This window comes from Lygodium microphyllum, chromosome 14 (genome assembly GCF_053477565.2).
Source record: "Lygodium microphyllum isolate KBCC chromosome 14, Lygodium_microphyllum_v1.1.10, whole genome shotgun sequence".
NCBI classification, from domain to species: Eukaryota; Viridiplantae; Streptophyta; class Polypodiopsida; order Schizaeales; family Lygodiaceae; genus Lygodium; species Lygodium microphyllum.
Genome location: NC_141148.1, coordinates 75220579 through 75242590, shown reverse-complemented (window position 1 = coordinate 75242590; position 22012 = coordinate 75220579). Strand labels below are relative to the sequence as shown.

At 42.8% G+C, this 22012-nt stretch overlaps 1 protein-coding gene across 1 annotated transcript in view; it reads left to right on the top strand.

Annotated features, from left to right (window-relative positions):
* Positions 1-22012, top strand: part of LOC148025738 (DNA repair protein RadA-like protein) — a 216311-nt gene that overhangs the window by 69540 nt on the left and 124759 nt on the right. The window contains exons 5-6 of the mRNA XM_087692964.1: positions 10839-10922; positions 12468-12575. Coding sequence (XP_087549090.1) covers positions 10839-10922; positions 12468-12575 — 192 coding nt within the window. The remainder of the gene's footprint in view (positions 1-10838; positions 10923-12467; positions 12576-22012) is intronic.

Genomic DNA, 22012 nt, shown 5'->3' with positions numbered 1-22012 from the left:
TTTTTATAAAAAATGATGTACGTGGTCGTTCTGTGGTGATTGAAGCTTTATTTGAAGGAGATCTTATGGTTACTTGGGCTCTATGCTCCAAATGACCCTTTATCCCGCCGGGATCTTTGGAATACTTTGCAGACCTCCTTGTCACTTGGCAGACGGAGTTTCTTGATGGGGGGTTTTAATATGTGTGTCGATCCTTCGCAATCCACATCAGAGCATTCGGTGATGGATACTCCGGAAAGCCGTGTGTGGAATGCGTTTGCTCTTGCCGTACTTAAGCAATATCTATGGTCATGGCTACACCCTTCTTCTATAGGGTTTACTTTTCATTCTGCACAGTATACATCTACATGGTCGCGGTTGGACCGTATTTACATCATGCAGGATGATGCTTTTCTTCCTGAGATGCTGGAAATGAAAGTGTTGCAGCAATACGCCTTGTCGGACCATTTTCCTTTACAGCTTGAGATACTTACACAACCCATTGTACCTTTTAAGCAATTTCTGGATAGACTCCCTTTGCGTTTCAACTCGTCTTATTTGAAGCATTCAATCTTTCAGGGTTATATGCAGCAATTGATTGATAGATTTTTATTGGACTTCCCTTCTGAGGGCAATGCTTCTTTTGAACGATTGCTCTCTAATGTGCAGCGGGTTGTACGGCAGTATGGGATCCATCATGTCTCTCTTTGTCGGCGGCGTTGACTTGCAGCGGAGGAATTACTGGTTTTGGTTTGTTCTCTACTGGTGGAGACTCCAGATGATGTATTTCTGTTGCCATTGGCTATGCGTTTGGCTGATCTTCTTAAAGAGTTTCAGTTGAAATCTTATCAACAGGCCAAATTGGACTCATAAGTTCTTTCGTGCTCTTCATGCATCTTCCGCTCGAGAGAATATGACTAGACTCCAGGATGCAGAAGGTCAAATGGTCACTGATCCTCAGACTATTGTGAACATGTGTAGGAATTATTTTCTAGACCTTCTTGGTTCTATTCCTTCACCTTCTGACCAAACTACTCATGCTTGCTCAGTTTTCTATGATTTGGTCCGTAATCAGGTTCCACATGACATGCAAACTACTTTGGAGACATATATTTGTGAGGCGGAGGTTATGGATATTTTGTTACACTTGCCGAAGGATAAAAGTCCCGGTTGGGATGGTCTCACCAATGAATTCTTTGAGGTTTTTGCTACCAGTCTGGTGAAACCATTGACGGCTATGTTTCAGCAGGTTTGGGAAATGGGGTTCATGCCTTCCTCATGGAAAGAAGGACTTATCAAACTACTTCCAAAAGTTCCTTCGCCGTCTATGTTGAAACATTGGCGACCAATTTCTTTGATGGGTTCTATGTATAAAATCTTTTCCAAAGTAATGGCGAATAGTCTCCATAAGCATCTTCCTGCCATTGTACATCCTCTTCAATATGGTTTCATTAAGGGCTGAAACATTGTGCATAATGTCTTGAATGTGCAACTGGCTATTGACTATGCAAGGCACTCTAGTCAGGAGGTGGTATTGATTCAATTGGACCTGGAAAAGGCTTTTGATTATTTAGACTGGTCCTTCATTACAGACCTTATGTCTACTATGGGCTTTGGTACTCCGATGGCTCGTCTGATCTACACCATTAGTGTTGCGGTGTTCTTCGCGAGCTATGCTGAATGGTGGTGTTACCGAGCCTTTTGTCCTTGCACGCTCTGTGAGACAGGGTTGCCCTTTGAGTCCTCTCTTTTTGGCCCTTGCGACTCATCCGGTTCTTTCGAGGTTATCTCATATGGCAGCTTCTACTCAGTTGGCTGGATTGTCTCTTCGTTTTGGATAGCACTTCATTAGTCAATCCTTGGCTGATGACAGCTTTATGAATTTGCGTGCGGATAAGGATAATCTTCGCAAAGCATTAGATGTTTGGACTCTCTTTGGTCATGCTTCTGGTCTTCATATCAATGCTTTGAAATCAGCCATTCTCAGTTGCACGGAGTCAGATTTGCAGTCATTGGACTGGCAGGGAATGGTCGTTCCCCGTGGTTCCATTGTCAGGCATCTTGGGTACCCTTTGGGTGTTGATGTTCGGCCGAAGCAACTACTAGAGTGGATTTCACAGAAACTGACAGCTAAGTTTCTTCATTGGAAGTCACAGGCTTGGCCTTTCCATGTTCGCCTCAAAGTGGCTCAGACAATTATGTTGCCAATGCTCACATATTTCTTGCCATTGCTGCCTTGGACTACTACTACATTGAATGCTCTTACTCAGTGCATTCGTTTCATGTTATGGAAGGAGGACTCCTTACATGCAGGTATTTCATGGATCTCTTGGTCGCATGCATGTATCCCCAAACGCATGGATGGTGGGTCTATTTTGGATGCCGAAACTTATATGCTGGCACTCCGTTGGTCTCTTTTTCGTGCCATGTGCTTGGATCATCACCCATGGGTCTTGATAGCCCGTTATTTTCTTGAGAATCACGGGCTTGTGCATTGTAATACTCAAATTCGGAGCTCCTGGTGGCATGTTCTTAATGCAGACTCTCAGTTTTCTACTCCTTCATCATCCCTGCTTGCTCACTTGGTATGTTCCTGGAAATTGGTTCTTCAGAAGGCTTAATGGCATCCAACGGAGGACCGCTTAGCTACTAACTCTTTTCAACGGGAATTGTTGGCAGCCTCGCGATTACTTTCTTGGGAAGGCAAACATGAGCTCAGACCAAAATTTAACCGTATGGCACGTTTGGGCTTGACTTCAGTGGCAGATGCCACCCTTGCTAGTCGCAATGTGTTGATATCGTTTCGTACAGCCAGAAGGCTTTTCAAGATCCCTCGTGGATACCGTGATTTATGGGGACAGCTTTTGATGGTGCTCCAGAGCAGACAACCCTTTCCTGCCCTTGCTTCGGATCGTCCCTGGCAAGACTGGGACCTTGCAGGCCGCCTGAATTTGGAAAAGGCCTCAGCTAACCAGATGTATCATCTTCTGATTAAAGATCATCAATGGCTGGTTACTAAAGCTAATACTGTATGGGGATTGTGTAAATCTCAGTCATGGTGGAAGGTAACTGTGATGGAGGGCTGGTTGAACAAGACACCTTTCAAATGCAAGGTCTTTCTTTGGAGGGTGATGGTGATGATCGGTGGTCTTCCTCTTGCTTCAGCCCTTTCCAAGCGTCGAATCTCCAACGGCAATTGTTTCTTTTGAACCACTAGTGTGGAATCGGCCCGTCATTGATTTATTTCTTGCCCTCTTGCTAAGAAAATCTGGTCACTCTTGTCGGCAGTTTGGCGAGCAGTGGTTGGTTTCTCGCTAAGTCCTTTTGACTGGGTTTTTGCGCGGCCCAAATACCCCACATCGGCTCAGTCGCATATGAAGATCTTGTTTCACTTTCTTAGATACTGGGGCTGTTGGCACAATTGGACCATTCGGAATGCTTTTCTTTTTGATTCAGCCTATAATGTTCAGGGACATATTGCTAGGCTTAAAGGCCTCTTGCATTGGCAGATAGATCTCATTCGGCACTCTAACTTCCTCCCTCGGGAGGACTTACTTCCCTGGCATATGGCAATTTCCTCTGCGTCTTTGCCATGATTTTTTGTAACTCTTTTGTCGTTTAGTACTTTAGAGAGAGAGAGAGATTTACACACGATGGCTTAGAGCCATCGTGTATCTCATAATCATGTAAACTTGTACCTTTTTTTCGTAATTAATACAATTACCTTTTACGAAAAAAAAAGAGAGCTGCTGCAGCATTTCCTAGCCATTTGTGATTAGCCCAATCATTGGAGATTGCTAGAGAGCTGCTGCCAGCTGATCAAGAAGCCATAGGAGGCAAGTGACAGCAGATTTAGGGCCTAGAGGGGCAGGCAACTGCACGTGGGGCTCTTGTGGATGGTAGGCCGCACTTAATTTGCCATTTTCAGCAGGGCAGCGGCAGATTTGAGCACTTTCTCTTCACAGAAATTGGAGAATTTCTCTCTCCTTACCCTCCTCTCTCATCTATGAATAATGCCTCAGTGATTCTCAGCTAGTTCCAGCATTAGGTGAAAGACGATTGAAGAAATTGCTGCTGGAACCCTAATCTGTGGCAGCAATAATCAGGGTTTTCTCAGCCACCTTGGGATCCATGTGCAATTAATGAAGCATCGTACTCTGAGTATCAGCTTAAGGCAAAGGGTTTACAGCTGATTTGAGGGGTGAGCCCATTCTCCATTTTCTGTGGCTTGAATGCAACAGATTGAAGACCCAATTGTGCTTGGATTGTTGGACTCTGACAAGGCAAATTGATTCCAAAAAGTGTTGGTCATTTATGAAATTGTATTGAAGATTGAAGGAGATCAGCCCATATCTAAGTGTACTTCAATTTAGTGCAATACAAGTCGAAGGAATACCGCAAGGGGCATTAATTGTTGGGGCTAGTCGGATGTCAGTTGTCTGAGAGTGATTAGTAATTTTTGTATTTTCAGCTGTGTCTATCTGATGCTTGTTGTAATTTGTGATAAATCAGGTCATTAATCACCCTTGCCAAGAAGGAATGCTGGTTACAATTTGTTGCATTGTGCTTTATGTGGATGACTTGATCATTCTGGGTTTACATGCATTTCATTAAGGCACAACTCTCCTCTATTTTTGAGATCACTGACCCCGGTTAGTTATTTACTTTCTAGGCATTGAGGTTGTCCAGCATTCAGATGGTATTTTTGCATCATAGCAAAAGGATGCCTTGTAGTTGGTTAATGAGTACTTTGCTAATGGTGCTATGTGGCCGCTCCATTGGATCCGACTCTAAAACCAACCAAGGATCTTGATGCTGTACCCTATGATGAGACTTCTTTCTCACAACTAGTGGGCAGGGTGCTTTGGGTCACAAATTCTTTACCTGGCCTTGCATTTTGAAAATCTGTTCTTTCACAGTATTTCAATGCAGTTCGTGCATCTCATAGGTGTAGTGCTTTGTAAGTCTCGAGAATCTCAATGATACTTAAATGTATGGTTTGCATTTCAGTTCCAGAGTGGGTTTGTAGGGATTCACAAATTTAGAGTGGGTTGGAGACTGGGATACGCGAAAGTCCCAAAGTTTTTATATGTTCTTTTGGATGCACTTTTGTTTCTTGTTCCAACTGTACGCAGTCCACTGTTGTGGCTACTTCAATGGAAGTAGAGTATAGAGCTCTCTATGAAGCCACTTGTGAGGTCATCCACCTTTGGTCCCTCCTCACTGAGATGCATTATCTTCTTGATTGCTCGATTCCTATCTTCATCAACAACCAAAGCTACGATTGTAGGGAACCCAGTTATGTCCCTAAGATGAAGCATGTGGGGGTGCACTTCCACTTCTCTAGAGATTAGGCTGAGTTGGGTACTACTCGGCTCTAGTTTGTCCCATTTGCATAGAATCTTAACGATCTCTTTACGAAGGCAATCAATCTACCGATGCTCCAATGCTTGCATGACAACATTGCTATAGGTCCTTCTTTTGCGGCATTGTGTTAGTAGGGTGGATTTTTGCTCTTTTTCCAGCATCGACATCGACTTGGTGGGAGGAGGATTTTCTCTTCTCCATTATACTTTCAGATCTTGGTTTATCAATTATGTATACCTCTTCATCGACTTCTCCTCTTTGTGCACGGATGATGTGTTCCCGATCACATGCACGTTGTAGAAGCGCTCTAGACACGATTGTTTGTTGAAAAGACCTTGTGCTTAGCTAAAGAAGAGGGAAAGATTGAAGAATATGCACATTGATTTGAAGAGGAATGAATAGAAGTGAGGATCAATGCCTACCATGTACAATAAATGTCAATAAATACAATAATACCTTTTCGTAGTTGCTAACGCAGACATAAACTAATGAGATACAATTAAATGTTCACGCATGTGATGACTCTGGTTGCTCAACACTCCCTCTTAGCCCAAAAAGGTGTCCTAAGAGGAGAGAGAGACACTCTTTGTTGAGCTAAAAATGCATTAGCTTCACTTCAATAGCCCCAAAATATGCTTAATTATGGAAGAAACCTTGTTTATTTAAAAAGAAATGCGTTCGTGGAGAGTGTCTGTATCCCATAAGCACAAACCCACTTGGGAGGGCCCAAACTTTCTATAAATAGTCATGCTGCCTTCCATTCAGCCCTAATCTCGTTTTTGCAGATTTCAAGTATTTTAGCTTGCTGCCCACAGCCCGGATGCAGAGGACATTGCGGTCCAAGTTGGGCATCGCTGTCCTGTCTACAATTGTTTGGCACATGTTTCCAGCTTATCACGCATTGTTTGGAGCCGATTTCAGCATGTTGACTGCTGCTACTAGTTTTTCTTGCGCTTATAGTCTTTCTCTCTCCTGCAGGCTGCGTTTCTAGTATTTCTCTCTCCTCACATGCGTTTTTAGTATTTCTCTCTCCTGCAGCCTGCATTTGCTTTTTTCTCTCTCTAGTAGCTTGTGTTTGTTGTTTTCTCTCTCCTGCAGTCTGCATTTTTAGTCTTTTTTTCTCCTCACCTACGTTTTTAGTCTTTCTCTCTCTTGACCTGCATTTTTAGTTTCTCTCTCTTGCACTGCTGTTTGCATCAGATCCAGCCTTCCCTGATTGCGTTTGTTGGTGTTCGACATCCAGAGGCTGCCTTGTTGTGATTGGGGGAGTTCAGAGTATGACACACTCTCTAGCTCATTACCCCTTCCTTGATCCTTGAGATACAAGAGTTCGAGGTATAGTATTCATTCACTACATAGTGTATTTGCTGCATGAGCATTGTATATTCAATAATCATGTCATTTCATTCGTTCTCTGTGTTCATTATGTCCGAGTTACCTTAACCGTAATTGTCTTCTTCTATCAGTCTGTCCTTTGTTGTACGGTGTTATTTGTGTCTCTGTGTTAGGGTATTTCTTCACACTCTCCACTTGCATACAACTTTTAAATGTATGGCAAGTATCAACACAATGGGATCCCCAAATAAGGATAGTTATGTGGTATGGGTAGTTGATGATGAGTGTAACACCTGTAATGCAAGAAAGGAAATAACTCCACTTGAGAGAAAACTTGTACGGAAGAGCAGAAGACAAGGCGAAAGTTGATGTCACCCAAAACTTAATCTTGGGGTAGAGGGCAATAGCTCCTTATCCATGCTAGTAAAATGGTGAAGATGCATCCTCCCAGGCATGGCTGAAACATCCAAGGCTTCGGTGTGGGGAAAACTTGTAGATCTTGGGTGTTGGTGTTCAACATAGTAGAGAAGTAGGCCAAGGCTCTTTGCTAAGGTTTGTGAAGCATGAACCCCTCTGAAATTGAAGAAAGAAGATACCCTTCGCTTTGGATCTCCCTTGAAAGTGATAGGGAATTTGAAAACTCATGAATCACGGCCTCTATTGTGTTTGATGAAGAAGGAATGATTATCAGTAGTGCCAAATAAGGTACTTGAGGCTATGGTGGAATAATGGTCCGATAGTTGTTAGAGGTGTCCTCCCTAAACTTGAGTAGACGAGGGACGAGAGGGAGGAATAGTGTGGATTCACTTAGTAAGATAGGCAAGGGCATTGAGGAGATCATCCATGATGCATTTGTTAGTGTCGGTGTTTGTAGAGTCAAACTAGAGAGTGGGAATATGCGGCTGTTGTGGAACTAGTGGTGCTGGACAACAACCTTTTTCTTTTGATTGAGTAGATTGTGGAGCAAAAGGTGGTGGTGAATGGCCATTGTCTCCCAATGGAGATGACTATGAAGGTTAGGGTCGTGGAAGCTGAAAGTAGGTGGGGGAAACCTCCATAGCTCATTGTGGTGGTCTCCAAGGGCTTATTGCTGCGTAAGGTCTTAGAGCCTCCTTTTACTTGCAAGGACTTAGTGTGCGCCATATGCAGCTTATGGCCTTGGGAATAGAACTTTGATAGTCGATGGAGAATGAAGTCTATTGCCCAGAATGTTGGGGTGGCACAAGGAGTGCTTGGGGGTAGACGCATATACACCTTCGCTGTAGATGCAACTAGTGGCTTGTGCTTCTGCTTTTGGAGAAGCCGTGGCAGTAGTGTGCCAAACTTGTGGGAGGATGGGACGGAGAAATGGTATCTCTTGAATGACGTGGCAGTATGAAGAAGAATCTGCAATCTGAGAGTGTTGCCACATCCTGCAACCTTTATGTGCCTTCATTAACAAAGAGGATCTTTAGCTCTCTAAACACCTCTACTCTGATACCATTTTGAGAAATGGTAGGGTTTGCGGGGAGGAACATAGAGTGTGTACAACAAACATTGTGACAAAGAACTTGGAAACACAGAAAATAAATGAAGGAATCATACTGAATGTTGATACAATGGACTAAGAGACCCTCAGGGTTCTGCGTCTCTAAGACAGGTATTGAGGTGAGCAGAGTCAAGTGGACAACCTGACAAGGGCTCTGAGATGACTGCACTGTCTTGGCTGATCAGGCAGCAGCACTTGTGAAGTAATGCTTTGTGGAGGGAGCAAAACACAGTTCTCTGGGCAAGGGGATGTTAGAGAAGACATCAGATGATGTACATCAGTAGAGGGAGTAGAACACAGTCCTCAGGAGCAGTCGATGATGAAGAGGAGCTGCTCTGATGACGATGGCAGCAATGTAGAGTGACCTGCAGCATAGACAGATGTCAGCAGGAGCAGAGATGAGGTCAGCACTCTGGGCAGGGGCTGGAGGGTGTGCAGCTGCTGGAAAGGGCATGCTGATTGTGATGCAGGTGCTAGCTGAGGAAGCAGGCCTGCCCTGTAAAACACAGATGTGCAGGTATAATCCACAACAGTAGGAGACTTGAGTCTTGAGCGACGTTGGGCAGTTGTCCATGAAGAAGAAATCAGCTGCTGTAGATGTCACCAGGAGGCTGGAAACTTACAACCAGAAAACACAGACTTGCAGACAGTGCTGGAGATCAAAGGGCAGCAGGGCAGCTGCTATAACTGCTCAAAATGCAAGGCTGGATGGCAGTGGATGGGTCACTACAGGCTGAAAACAGGTCACCAGTCTGAGCAAAGATCAATGATAGCAGGGCAATGTGTTCCTCATGAATGAAGGCTGTAGAAGCACTCAAGACCTGGTTGCCTGCTGAGAAGACCTTGTGGTCAGCTGAAGAAGAGGGAAAGATGAGGAGTGTTAGCTAAAGTATCAATCAATTAATATGCTATGCATAAATGTTAACTCACGTAATGTATGCACATTCCTGCTATTGAGTAAAAGGAAATGAATGCATTGAGTGGAAGACAACAGTAAAAGAAGATGAATGAGTTGTTTGCCTGCTCATTTGGTTATATGGGCGGATCTGTGAAGTTGGTAGGCATGATCATCCTTCTCTTCCTAGTTGTTCTACATTGAGGTCGTTCCACCATGATCAATCATCTGGTTGTCTAACTGTCTGCAACACAATGCACAGGGCAAATGGAGGATTGCATGACTTGTGATGAAGAGGTAAAGCACAGTGAGAAAGTGCTGAATAACAGGCTGTTATTGCAGTGAATAGGGTGAAAGACGGCTGGAGGATTACGGATAATGTCAATGACTGGCAAGGTGCTTTTAATGGGCAGCAATGGTGATGAGCAAAGTAGCATGACAGCGGCTAAAATGCACACCAAACAGGCAGCAAAAGATGAGGATTGCCAGGCAAAGAGAAAGTAAAATGTGACCCTGGTTTGCATGGCTGTAATTCCTAACTGTCTGTCTGGGACAAATACGTGCCATCCTGAGATTCTTCCGCTGCTGTCAGGGTGTCCCATCCAGATGTTACACATCCTCCCTTCCTGCATCTGTCTAGGATGGAATTACGGCATCCACAGGGACCCATCCCGGCTGTCCCCTGTTTCTGTAATTTGTGGATGTGTGTAATCTATGGTTTTGGTTTTTTCAAGGTTAGTCAAATATCATGATGATGTTATGACCTTGGTCTCCCAAGGTTCATGGTGCTTTGTGTGTAAAAATTATCTAAGGCATCCATGTGTGCTGTAATCCCACTTATGATTCAAAGATCAAGATTGATGTCATGAGCATAGAGCAGTAAAGTATCCAATAGTCATGAGAGGGATGCACCACTACCATCTCCTCTATTGTAAGGCGCATCAATCTTATCCATGTATAGGCCAAAAAGTGTCGGGGAGAATGGGCAGCCCTGCTTCACTCCCACAATCCTGTATATCTCCACTAAAGAATTCGATTCAGTTGCTGATTCTCTCTGTTGTGCAATGAACCCCTCTTGTCATCTCCATAGAAGGGGGTACTGTCTCACTGTACCAAAGTCTTTGCAGAAACTGCTGATATCATCTCTGATGGTATCCCAAGGGTGTGTAATCTTTGTAGAAGCTAGTCTTGTGGCATTGCATCAAAGTTTTGCAGAAATTCAGAAAATACCCATAAAGTCTTTGATCCTGTGTGCCTTTTCTTGCTCAAAAATTTTCCCAAACTTGGATCCCACATGCCTGCTTTGAAACAAAGATGGGAACAGTTTCACTTGGGAGGTTCCAATAAGTACGACTGAAATTCCTCCTGGCACCACATTTTTTGATAACTCTTTAGTAGTGCTTCATTTATTAGAATTAGATCCATTGACTGGAATTCAAATTTTGGACTCCAGATGCACTTTTCAAGGATGTGAATACATCAGATGACTGAGACTGCACAGTAATGGAAGTATTCTATTTTGGGATTTTGCGGATATGGCAAGTTTCCTGGTTTTAAAGGTCGGAGTTCATAGTAACTTAAAGAATAACAAACCAGAAGATGTTACAGTGTATCCTTGTTGGGTGTGAATGGTGTACAAACCTGATTCGAATGACATCGACAATCATCTTTGTTTCAGCCTGATCTAATATCTTTGATTACATGAAGCTTATTTATACTTATTTTTTGTGCCAGAGTGAACAACAAATTAGTACAAGAGCTGATCGACTTCAAGTCACTGCACATGAGCTGTTTCTATTTTCAGCTACTGATCTTGAGGTTCACTTTGCCCCAACACACTGATGGTTTGAACATATATCCAATCTCTTCTTTCATTGGTAACTTCATATTTTATTAGATGCTTGCAAAATGGATTTTATTACTGTGTATGTGCTGCATAATGTTTGTTTCTCTGAAATATGGTAATATTTGTAGTTGATTATGTCACACATGCTTTGGTAAACCATGGCTGCTTATGTTGGAAATTGCTTCATTTGTTGGATTTTATTCTTGTGTATGCACTGCATCATGCTTGTTTATATGAAATATGGTAATCTTTGTAGGTGATTATGCCAGCATCCTTTGGTAACCCATGCGTGCTTATGTTGAAAATTGCTTTCATTGTTGGTCTTCTTGATTGCAGCACAGAAATCCATCTATACAGTTGGTGTTCAAAGTAGCTTTCACTTATTTCAGTCCTGACAAAGGATTTCATGGTTGTACATGTTTCTTTTGGTTATGCAACCATTTTGTTTTTTGTAGCTTTTCATGCAATTCATTTGCCAGCTCTCTCTAGGCTCTTGTTCAGACCAAGTGAACCATTAAATGTGACCTAGTGTTTTTTTTTTTGGGTGGAATTCTTGTCTAGTGTACACGTCATCTCTCTGGACCTTATGGTGATCAAATTCAATTATAATCCTTGTGCATGGCATTCAGCAATAACAATATGACCCAAAATTGCCTAGATAGTGTTTTGAAACCTATTAGACACACATGACCTGCCCGTAAGCTAGCTGTTATCTAGAAGTTCAAGCCAAAAGTGCCTGATTGCAAATGTGGGATCTCCATTGATTGAAGAATCTGGATTCTCCATTGATGCAACGGTGTTATTTGACTGTATCAAGTCTTATGCATCACATTTATTGCTCTCGCTGTAGCCTGTAGGTGTAACCCGAAATTCTTCTCCACAAGGTTCCTTCTAGCAACTTGTGATTAGCTTGATGATGACATGTAAACAGTACTAGCCTAACCTGGGTTATACTCTAGATTTTGTAGGGTTGAGATTTTTGACTCACAACCCAGCCCTCGGCAATGTCATAGGATATGCTATTCTTGTGGGTCTCATGTTTTTTAACTCTGCTTATTTCTCTGTTTTGGATTTTATCCATATCTCAATCTCTTCTAGATTTTACAGTTATGGTATCAAACTCACCTAGTTGCATTGACATGTTACTCAAGAACGTCAAACTTGATGGATAAGAGATGATCAAGCTCTATTGAGGTTTGATCTAGAATTTCAACAAATCTACTACAGGAATGTTAAGATAGAGAACTTGTTATTGGGAGCCTTTTACATACAGAGTGGCTCTTTGCGTCTTCATAGTAATGTTTGCTCCTTATATGTTGGCTAACTCTCCAGATCACACACTTCTGATGAAGCTAAACTCTTATTACTTCATTGTGAGAGCATTAGTGTTGATAACTTTTGATTATCTTCAATTTTGACTAGTGTGTACTGATGCCTGTGTTTAACATCAAAATTTTTAGCTGAAAATGCTACTGTAACTTACAAGTCTGAATTGCAGTGTCTTTTCTTTTGTGCAGGTCATTCTAGATGTTATCAATCAACTTCGTCCTCGGGCTGTTGTGATAGACTCCATTCAAACTGTATACTTGCCTGAAGCAGCTGGAAGTTCAGGCAGTGTGGTGCAGGTGTTATTTTTATTTCAAAGCCATACAAGTTTGAATTGGGCCCTTTTTTCCTTCTTAATTGCGATTCCTTCAATGTTTCTCAAGTATTTCCTCCACTATTTCAAAAAAATTATTTTTGGTTGCACAATTAGTATGAGTAGAGAGAGTTTGCAGAGAGCTGTAGCTTGTAATATTCATGGTGAAGCTTACAATGTCAAAGCATTGGACAATATGTGTTTGGCTGCTCTTGGGCCTTTGTGTCACTCTCCTAAAACTCATCAACCTTGGCCAATATGGCTTGACGGATGTGTATAGTAGAAGCAGGTGGCTTTTGTGTAGAAAGGATCTATGTCTCCTTGAAAGCACTACATGAGTGGTGATGACATGAAGGAGCTGTCTTCTTGGAAGCATCACACGAATGGTGATGACAGGCCGCAAATAGAGTAGCATGTTGGTTAGATAGAAGCAGGAAATACGTTGAAACATCTCTTGGGAGGACTGAAGAATGCCAAAATGTTCTCCAGCCAAAACATTTCCCTGCTGCCACGTGGCATTTTGGCTTGGGGAAATGTTTCGGGTTCACTCATTTCCCCATGTGCTCAAAACGGTTTTTGAAAAAAAAGTGGCTAACTTAAGGATTAACATTTAATGTGTTTCGTTCTTTATATTTAATGTTTCATATCAAAGGTTTTCAATGTTATCATTTCTATTCTTTTAATATTATTGTTTTTATTCTTTGAGTTGACAAGGCTTCAAGGCATAAACTAGTCCACATGTGCACTATCTGTTCTAACTTTTAGAAGATTGTGGCAAATTGCGATTGTTTCTGTCTACCATGATAACAGCCTTGATCAGTCGTTATGTTAAGAATGGCTAAAACAGATCCCCACACAACAAATGCAGCATGCAGCCGCGCCCCCGCCCCCCCCCCCCCCCCCCCCCCCCCCGTTCCAAACTTTCTTCTTCTTCTTCTCTCTCTCTCTCTCTCTCTCTGGTTTTTTGACACCCTGGTTACACCCACACTCCTATATGGGGCAGCTATTTGGGGTCCGAGTCTCTTTCACATGAGGAGACAGCCTTTGGGAGACCAGGATGGACCAGAGAAGGAATACTATGACAGGTGGGAGCATCTGGAAAGACCATTGGTCATGATGATCTCACGTATGATACGAGCGAAGAGCTCGACCCCACATGAGATTATCAGAGCTGAGTTGGGAGCATCACCCATGGTGGCTGAGGCCTTGGTCCAGGCAGTGACTTTCATACATAGACTATGGGAGCTCCCCCAAGATAGATACCCACGGCTAGCCTTGGCCTTTTCTAGACAACTAGCAGTAGATGGTGACAGACATTGTTGGTATGCTCAGATGAGTACATGGATGAGTCTACATGGGCTGCAGATTGACAGACTACCCCCGTTTGACTATAGCCTGGATTGCCCTACACTTGACCTAAGCCGATCAGAGCTAAACCATGTTATCAAAGCAGACATACTGAAGTTAGATACGGAGAAGACATGGATCCGACCCCCCTCCCGCCATGGCACGAGGATGTCACACTACCAGACCCACTTCCTTCAGGTATCTGAGGATGGTTTTATCACCCGACCCAATTACATGGACACACAGCTGCCTCATGGACTACGCACAGTTATTGGTCAGATCCACACCTCATCCCACCAGCTGAGGATTGAGACAGGCAGATGGGAGGATATACAGACAAAAGAACCCATATGCCCACTATGCGATAGAGAGCCAGAGACAGAGGAACACTACATTTGCCGATGCACTGTATATTATGATATACGAGGTAGATACCACTGTCTGTTTCGAGAGGGTTTTGGACCCCTGAGACGGATCATGCAGTTTGAGGATCAGAGATGCTTGGGATTCTTCCTCTTGGAGCTCCAGAGGCGCAGAGCAACAATTCTACAGAGTAGGAAGCCCCCACAGCTCGGCTCACGTAGACAGAGAGCAGTCACTGACTTTTTCACTGATACACGACAAAGTATGGCAGATACCACTACTACTGCCACACAGCCTACAGGAGTACATCATCATTGGACCTCATCTTTTATAGGTGTCCCTTTGGATAAAGCAGTAGCACTTAGCCGGTCTAGGCGCCCACGTCCACCCGGACGAAGGCCTAGATATCCACACCACAGACAAATTAAAGCCATCATTGAGCGCTACACGAGACAGATGCCGAGACGCCTCAGCCATGCAGAGATACACCTCCTTAGAGGATAGACATATCATTGATGGAGAGTTTTCCTTTTTCTACTCTCACTTTTAGATCATTGACGTGTTTCCCTTTTAAAGGACACTATTTCATTTTTTTCAGTCTTATAGGCATGTTTTTCATCTTTTCTCGTTCCAGATGAGAAACACACCATCATTGTATGTATTGCTTTGGTCTCATAGACCACATTGGCCTTTTAGAGACGTTAATATACTCTCTCTAAAAGGCCAATGTTATATACAGTTCTTGAGGATATCAGAGCAGGGATTCATAGAGATTCTGAGATATATGCAGATCTATATGCCACATCGATTGAGAGTTCTTATTGGACAGCTCAGGGTATCATCACATCAGCTTATGATTGAGAGTGGCAGAGCCAGTGGCATCCCGCGGGAGGAGAGGATATACCCCCTTTGTAGATCAGAGGTGGAGAGTGAGGAGCATTTTGTTCTTAGATGCCCGGCATACTCAGAGTTGAGATCTAGATACACATTGAGCAGCTCACTTCAGGGATGTATGACTGATATGGATTAGAGATCATTTGGCCGTTTTCTGGGAGAGGCATGGCACATCAGAGAGCAGAGCACACAGCGGGTCCCAGTCAGAGAGGGGCCCACCCAGACGACTATTACACAGTTCTTTCAGACAGACAGAGTGAGAGCTACTGTAGCAGCCTCCAGCCAGACCTCCGGGCTCACACTACAGCAGGCTGAGGACCAGCGTATCCGATGCCGCACGAGGATCCGTGGGTTTCGGACCCCACAGCCACACCGACAGGAGATCCGGAGGATTCTTGATCTACATCGATAGCAGTCTGAGATCCGACGACACCCAACACATTGGATCTCAGATCTCCAGTTTGCTCTTTCTCCACCGCCGATGTACCACATCCTGCATCCAGGAGGGATCACCTGCTATTAGCGACTTCGACGACTGCTACTACATCCCAGGATAGTATATCTCCCTGCATCTGTTACATATACACATCGCACCACTTTATCACAGCCGACAGTTGTTCCCCTATCACAGCCGACATTTGTTCCCCTTTTGTAGCCATTATCTGGAGTACCAGAGCTACATACGCACATACACATACACGACACTTATCACACTCACAGCACCGTATTTTCAGTTTCCAGTTTTTAGCTTTTCATTCAGCACTTTTATTTTGGATAGCTGGACCTCATCAGTTGTATCATAGTTTGTCTCATAGGCCAGTTTTGGTCTTTAGAAGACGTTAATATAACTTTCTTTCTTTCTTTCTTTCTCTCTCTCTCTCTCTCTCTCTCTCTCTTAAAACTTGGAAATTAAAAAGCTTTTGGTTTTGAGTATGAAACTTAGAATACAATTTCTAACATCTAAGCATGTAGGCTCTAAGATGCGCTCCCTCCCCTTTCTTACTCCCTTGAGAAATCACCTCTTTAGTTTACACACTTCATTTAGGGTTTCACATTGATAGCCCCAAAAAGGGTTGGTGTCCACATTTGGTCACTTTTTCAGTGGGTGCCCACTCAATGGTGCACCACCCTAGATAGCTCATACCTATAAATAGGTTGTCACTTTATTCATTCTTCGCCCATCTTCTTTCATCATTGTGACACTCTTCTCTCTCCACTCCACTACGACCTATATCTCTATTGGAGGGTATTGTAGTTCGTGGTTACACTTCCTCTTCTCCATTAGGTGCCCTATTCTTATCATCGGATCTGTAGTTGGAGGTCTTCTGCAGCTGGCAATCTTCTTTCATAGCTGGCAACCTTTTTCCATTGCTGGTGACATCTTCCCCATCATTTGGTGCTAGTCTTCTGCATTTGGCGATAGTGTCCACCCATCAGGCGTAATTTGTATCTTGCATCCGGTACCTTGGAGGTGTTTCTTGTTCCTGACCACATCATTGGTACTTCGCGGCACTTGGACACTTCTGCAACTTGAGTTTGCTGATCAGGGGCATTAGGCGTCAACTTTCCATACTGGCATTAGTCTTCATGAGCTAGCGTCATCATCCACCTTGTGTTTTGCACACAGGAGTTTTTCACATTCTGTGTTTGCCATCATCAAGCATCGCCTCTACATCTGGCAACCTCCCGCTCTACTGGCGTCAACATCTAGGCTCCTAGAGTTTTCGCTTTTGGTATTTTGGCCTTTTGGGATTTGTGTCTGCTGCCCAAGCTATCTTCCAAGCATTTGAGCACTCCACTATGCTCCCTCGGTAGCTAGCGATCATCTTCCTCATCTTTGATAGCATTAGAGGATCTCGGTTCACTTTCTTAACAATGGTTCTTTTGTCACGGGGATGTGAAATTTTAAGAGGCTCCAATCTTTTTGATAACGTTTGATTAAGTTATTAATTAAACGTGCAAGGTTGTTTAGTACATGTGATGCACATGGTAGTTATTTCATGGTAATAGGCCAAAGATTCCAAGGATGCAGTGGGGGTGTCAAAGGCAACAGTTGTAATAAGTTATGCCTGATAAGTACTAGGTGATACTTGATGTCAAATTTTGGCCTAGACCATTCTATTGGCCACTAATATTAGTGGTGACATTAGAGACTAGACATTAATTAATTAATTAATGCCAATCTAAGGGTCAATAACTTCTTATGGATACTCGGAAGACAAATTGGCCTAGCCAATTTAATTATTGGGTGGTGAAATTAAATTTTTGAGTACTAGAAGAATTATTAAATTAATTCTTAGAATTAATATTTTAAAAACTAATTTATAAGCCAGATAATGTCGGAAAATGGGATTAGAAGGTTGCCACGTGGCAAATTTTGCTCATAAAAGTGGGAAAAACGTTTTTAGGGGTTGGTGAAAGTCTATTCTAGCCATTTTGAGAGAGGAGAAGGCTATTAAGAGAGCAAAGAGAGGATGTTGATGATTTACAACCACTAGGGATCAGTCCTACAGTATATGATAACAATTTGGAGTTCTCCAGGATTAGGTGACAGTAGTTTAGGATCCTTTTGGTGCAAGTGACAACATATAAGAGAGAGCAGTAGTCTTTCTGGTGGTCCTAAGCTGTAGATGATAACTTCTGTGGCTGTTTGAGTAGGGCAACAACAAATTTTCAACATTTCTCGCGATGAAAACTTTGAAATCTCTCTCTCTACAACATTCTATCTCATCCCCTAGTCATTTGTCAAGTTATCTTAGCATTTTCCAGCACTTTGAGCCATCAGAGAAAGAGATTTGAGTCAATCTCCGTTGTAAGAGCTGAAATTGAGCAATTTAGGGAGATTCAAGAGGCCAGCTAGCCAATATCAGATTTTGGGCTAAATTTGCATTTCAAGGAGAAGGATGAAGACCAATCCCTAGGCAAATCAAGAGGCAAATTGATTTGGAGGCTTACTGGTCAGTTTTGACAACAAGTGGCATTCGGATTAGCGGAGGAGATCAAAGGATCTTAGTTGTACTCCTTCCATTTGCAATGTAGGATAAATAAACACCACAAGGGGTGCCAATTTTGCGGCCAACAAGGTGTCAAATGTCCAAGATTAAAGTGATAAAGTGTGCATTTTCAGTTTATGTGAATTTTATGCTTGTTGTAATTAGTGCTAAATCAGGTTATTTACGACCCTATTTGAGGAGGAAGGCTAGTTTCATCTTCATCTTTCAGTGATTACTTTGATAGCCCACTGTCCGAAGGACTACATTCCGCTTTTTTCACTATGTAGATTTCCACAAGTGTTTTCACTTGATTCAGATAGGACAATGCAATCATCTTTTGAGCTTCGGCTCTGCTACATCAACTTTTATTCTTATAGTGTGATTCAGTGCATCATCATCGTGTTCTTGTGTTTTTGAGTTTGTCTTCTCTATCAATGTTTGCCATACACACTCTGTGTTTCTTATCGCACACATGACTCTCTCTCTGGTCTCTTTGTCATTTTTTGACATCGTATCAAAGCCTTCTTTTATTAATCATTTTTGACACGGTCTCATAGCCATAGGTGCTTAGTGAGCCATGAAGATCCTTTGCATCAGAGAAGGCAAAGACAACTTGGGGATTCGGCATCATCTATTGATTTCTCCTCTTCGTTGCATCACCAGGAGATAGAGATACTCTTCTCTTTCTCTCCCTCCCTCCCTTTACAGGTTGATACTCCGATGTTATGACTCCTCTATAGGTAGATGGATAGATCACTAGGTGCTTCTCTTTCAGTGTCATTGGACCTCCCATTGATGCTTGCCTATTTGTACCTGTACTCCCTACACCATTGGAGTATATGTGTTTGCACCCTAGCACTCGTTGTGCCACATCTCCCTTTTGGGCCACAGAGTTTATTCTACATTGGCTATTAGATTTATGCTCAAGGCAATAAGACATATCCGATATGCATCGAGTCCTCTAGAGCAAAAGGAGGATCTTTGGGCACGAGGACCTCCTCGTAACTACTGCAATGCGCTATGAAGGTTGTTTCTCATTTTTTCTAGGGTTTCAGGAATGCCACCTTGACAACCTGCAGTTTTTCAGTCCACTCCACCAAGATACAGTGATTGTTAGATATCGTCTCCTCAACAGTCCGCTCCTTCGAGAGACATTGACTATTCGATACCTACCATTACCTCGACTCCACAGATCACTCCATTGAGAGACATCGACTATTGCTCACCCTTGGTTTTGCACAAGCAAAAACTTTCTCCACCCTTGACTACTTAGGTTTGAGAGGCCACCTCTGGGAGCTCTTTGACACCCTAGATACCCTAGGTTTGAGAGTCCTAGAGTTTGTTATCCACGAGTTTTTAGATTCACTCTCTCTTGCAGCAGGGGATTCAAAGGGGGGATGTGTGAATGAATGATCTAAATACAGAAAATATGAAATCAATCGTATGACAAAAACACAGAACATAGTTAGGGTTAGGGTTAGGATAGCTTAGAGACAGTGAACACAATGAATAATAAAGTAAATGAATAATGAATATACAGTGCTCATGCAACAAACACACTATGCAGTGAATAATGAACCTCGAACTCTTATATCTTTGGGATGAAGGTAGAGGTTATGAGCCGTAGAGTGTGCCCTACTTTGAACGGATCCTGAATTGCAGTAAAGATAGACTTGGAGTAGCGAATACTAGTAAATACAGCCAAGGAAGATTGGATTTGATGTAGACAGCAATGCAAGAGAGAGAAAGACTAAAAACGCAGGTACCCGAGGAGAGAGAAAATTTACACAATAGCTATTGGGTGCAAACGTAGTAGACAGTGGTGAGAAAATGGCAGGTGGCAGCCAGAAAACCAAAACGCAACATTTAGAGGAGAGAGAAGATGATGGCCGATGGCGATATCAATTAGTTAATGGCGACAGTTGCCAATTGTAGGTGATAGTACCCAACTATAAGAAACAACTGCAAACACGTGAGGAAGACTGGAACCAGGCGCTAGATGGTAGCAGGTGGTTGGTGGAAGCTCTGACTGTGACGTCCTCTGTGAAGGAAGTGTGGGCAGCAGAGTTATGGCTTCTGGAAGGTGCAAAAATAAGATTGAGGGAGAGTGGTGGGTTGCATGTTTATTTATAGAAAGTTTGGGGCTCCCAAATTAGGGTTTTGCATGTGGGACATAGTAACTCTCTAGGATTGTGTTTTTTTAAAAAAAGGAGGTTTTTTTCATTAATTAAGTATATTTACGAGCTATTTAAGTTAGACTAATGCATATTAAGGGCAACACCCCCTCTCAGGCCCAAAATTGAGAGATGAGAAATAAGCCCTTGATCCATATTTTCTTTGACCCCAGGGCATCCCACCCTAAAGCAGCTAGGGCATTGGGCAAAGGGTGCATGTTGGCTACCCAGTGACCTACCAAGACTACAGAGGCAATGGGTATCTTATCAAGGGAGCCCAAGCGATCACCCTAGAGAGGCCAAGGCATTAGATCAAGGGTGCGTGCTAGCTGTCCAAGGGTCTATCAAGTCTTGCAAAGGCGGATGAAATCAGCAATGGACTTTTTGATTTGTTTCTTTTGTTTGTGTTGTATGTGTGTGGGGGGGATTTTTTTTTTTTGTTGAGAACTGTTGGTGTGATTTTTTCAAAAGATCTAGCATTAAGTGAGGGTTTTGAATTAGTTTTCGTCCCATTGAGTCATTGTGCCTTGAAGTATAGGAATATAAGGATGGATGGCTCCACTATCTTCATACAATAAGCAAAACAATCCCGCACACTACTAGGATAAGTGTCTAGGGATTCCTAAGAGTGTGTGTATGTATGCGCGTGCGCCAATGGTATGGCGAATATGTGGAGAGAAAGACAAGATAGGTAAGTAGGCAAGACAAGCAAAGCCAACATGCAAGCATAGAGAAAGAGTATCTTCGGAGATTGCCGTGTGTAATGCCACGATTATGGTGGATCTAGAGTCGACCACTCCAAGGGTCATCGAAAAGGGATAAATGCGTATAGATGCATGCTTACATGAACAAAATGTTGATGTATGGGGTAAGGCAGAGAGGAATGCAAATATTCATGCTGCAGCAAAATGCGATACAACGGTGCCACTTGGACTATGGCCTTGTAGAGGAATTGTTCACTTGTCCAAGCGTCCTTTTACAATCATGTCATCTTGATAGTGTGGATGAAGTTACAAATGTCCATAATATACAATACAAAATAAATAAATGTTTGAAGGTGAAAAGCTGTAAACATTATCACTGTCACTATCAAGAAAAGGAAAATGTCTCCTCTCAAATTGGAAGGAGAAGTAAGAGGGAAGCACCCTTTTCCCACCAATTTGAAGAAGTAGAGGAGGGTGTACGCAAGTCGATTTGCAGTAGAAGATATTATAGAACCAGCCAGTTGATCGCCTTGGTCAAAATATTTGCAAAATTGTTGTTGGACGGTACGAACTCTAGGCAAATGGTGCCTAGCTCAACTTGTTCTCTAGTAAAATGGTAGTGAACCGCCATGTGCTGCGTTTGAGGGGAGGTGATAGGTAAACCATGACCATAAGTTAGTCCAAAGTTATATATCTTAACACACAAGGCAACCTAATCACACATTCTAGATGCTTTTTTTTTTGCAAGTAAAATGTGGCCGATTATATTACTCAAAAAACTGATTACAACAGAGTGCTCATGCTCAACAGACTAGTTGGAGTTGATGCAAAGTCACAAATACATCATGTATATAAGTCTCTCAAGGTGGTTTGGGGGGGATGGGGGCAAGAAGCCATGTAGGGGGGGTGTATCACCATCTGGGGTTGCCTGCCCGCATCATGAAGAAT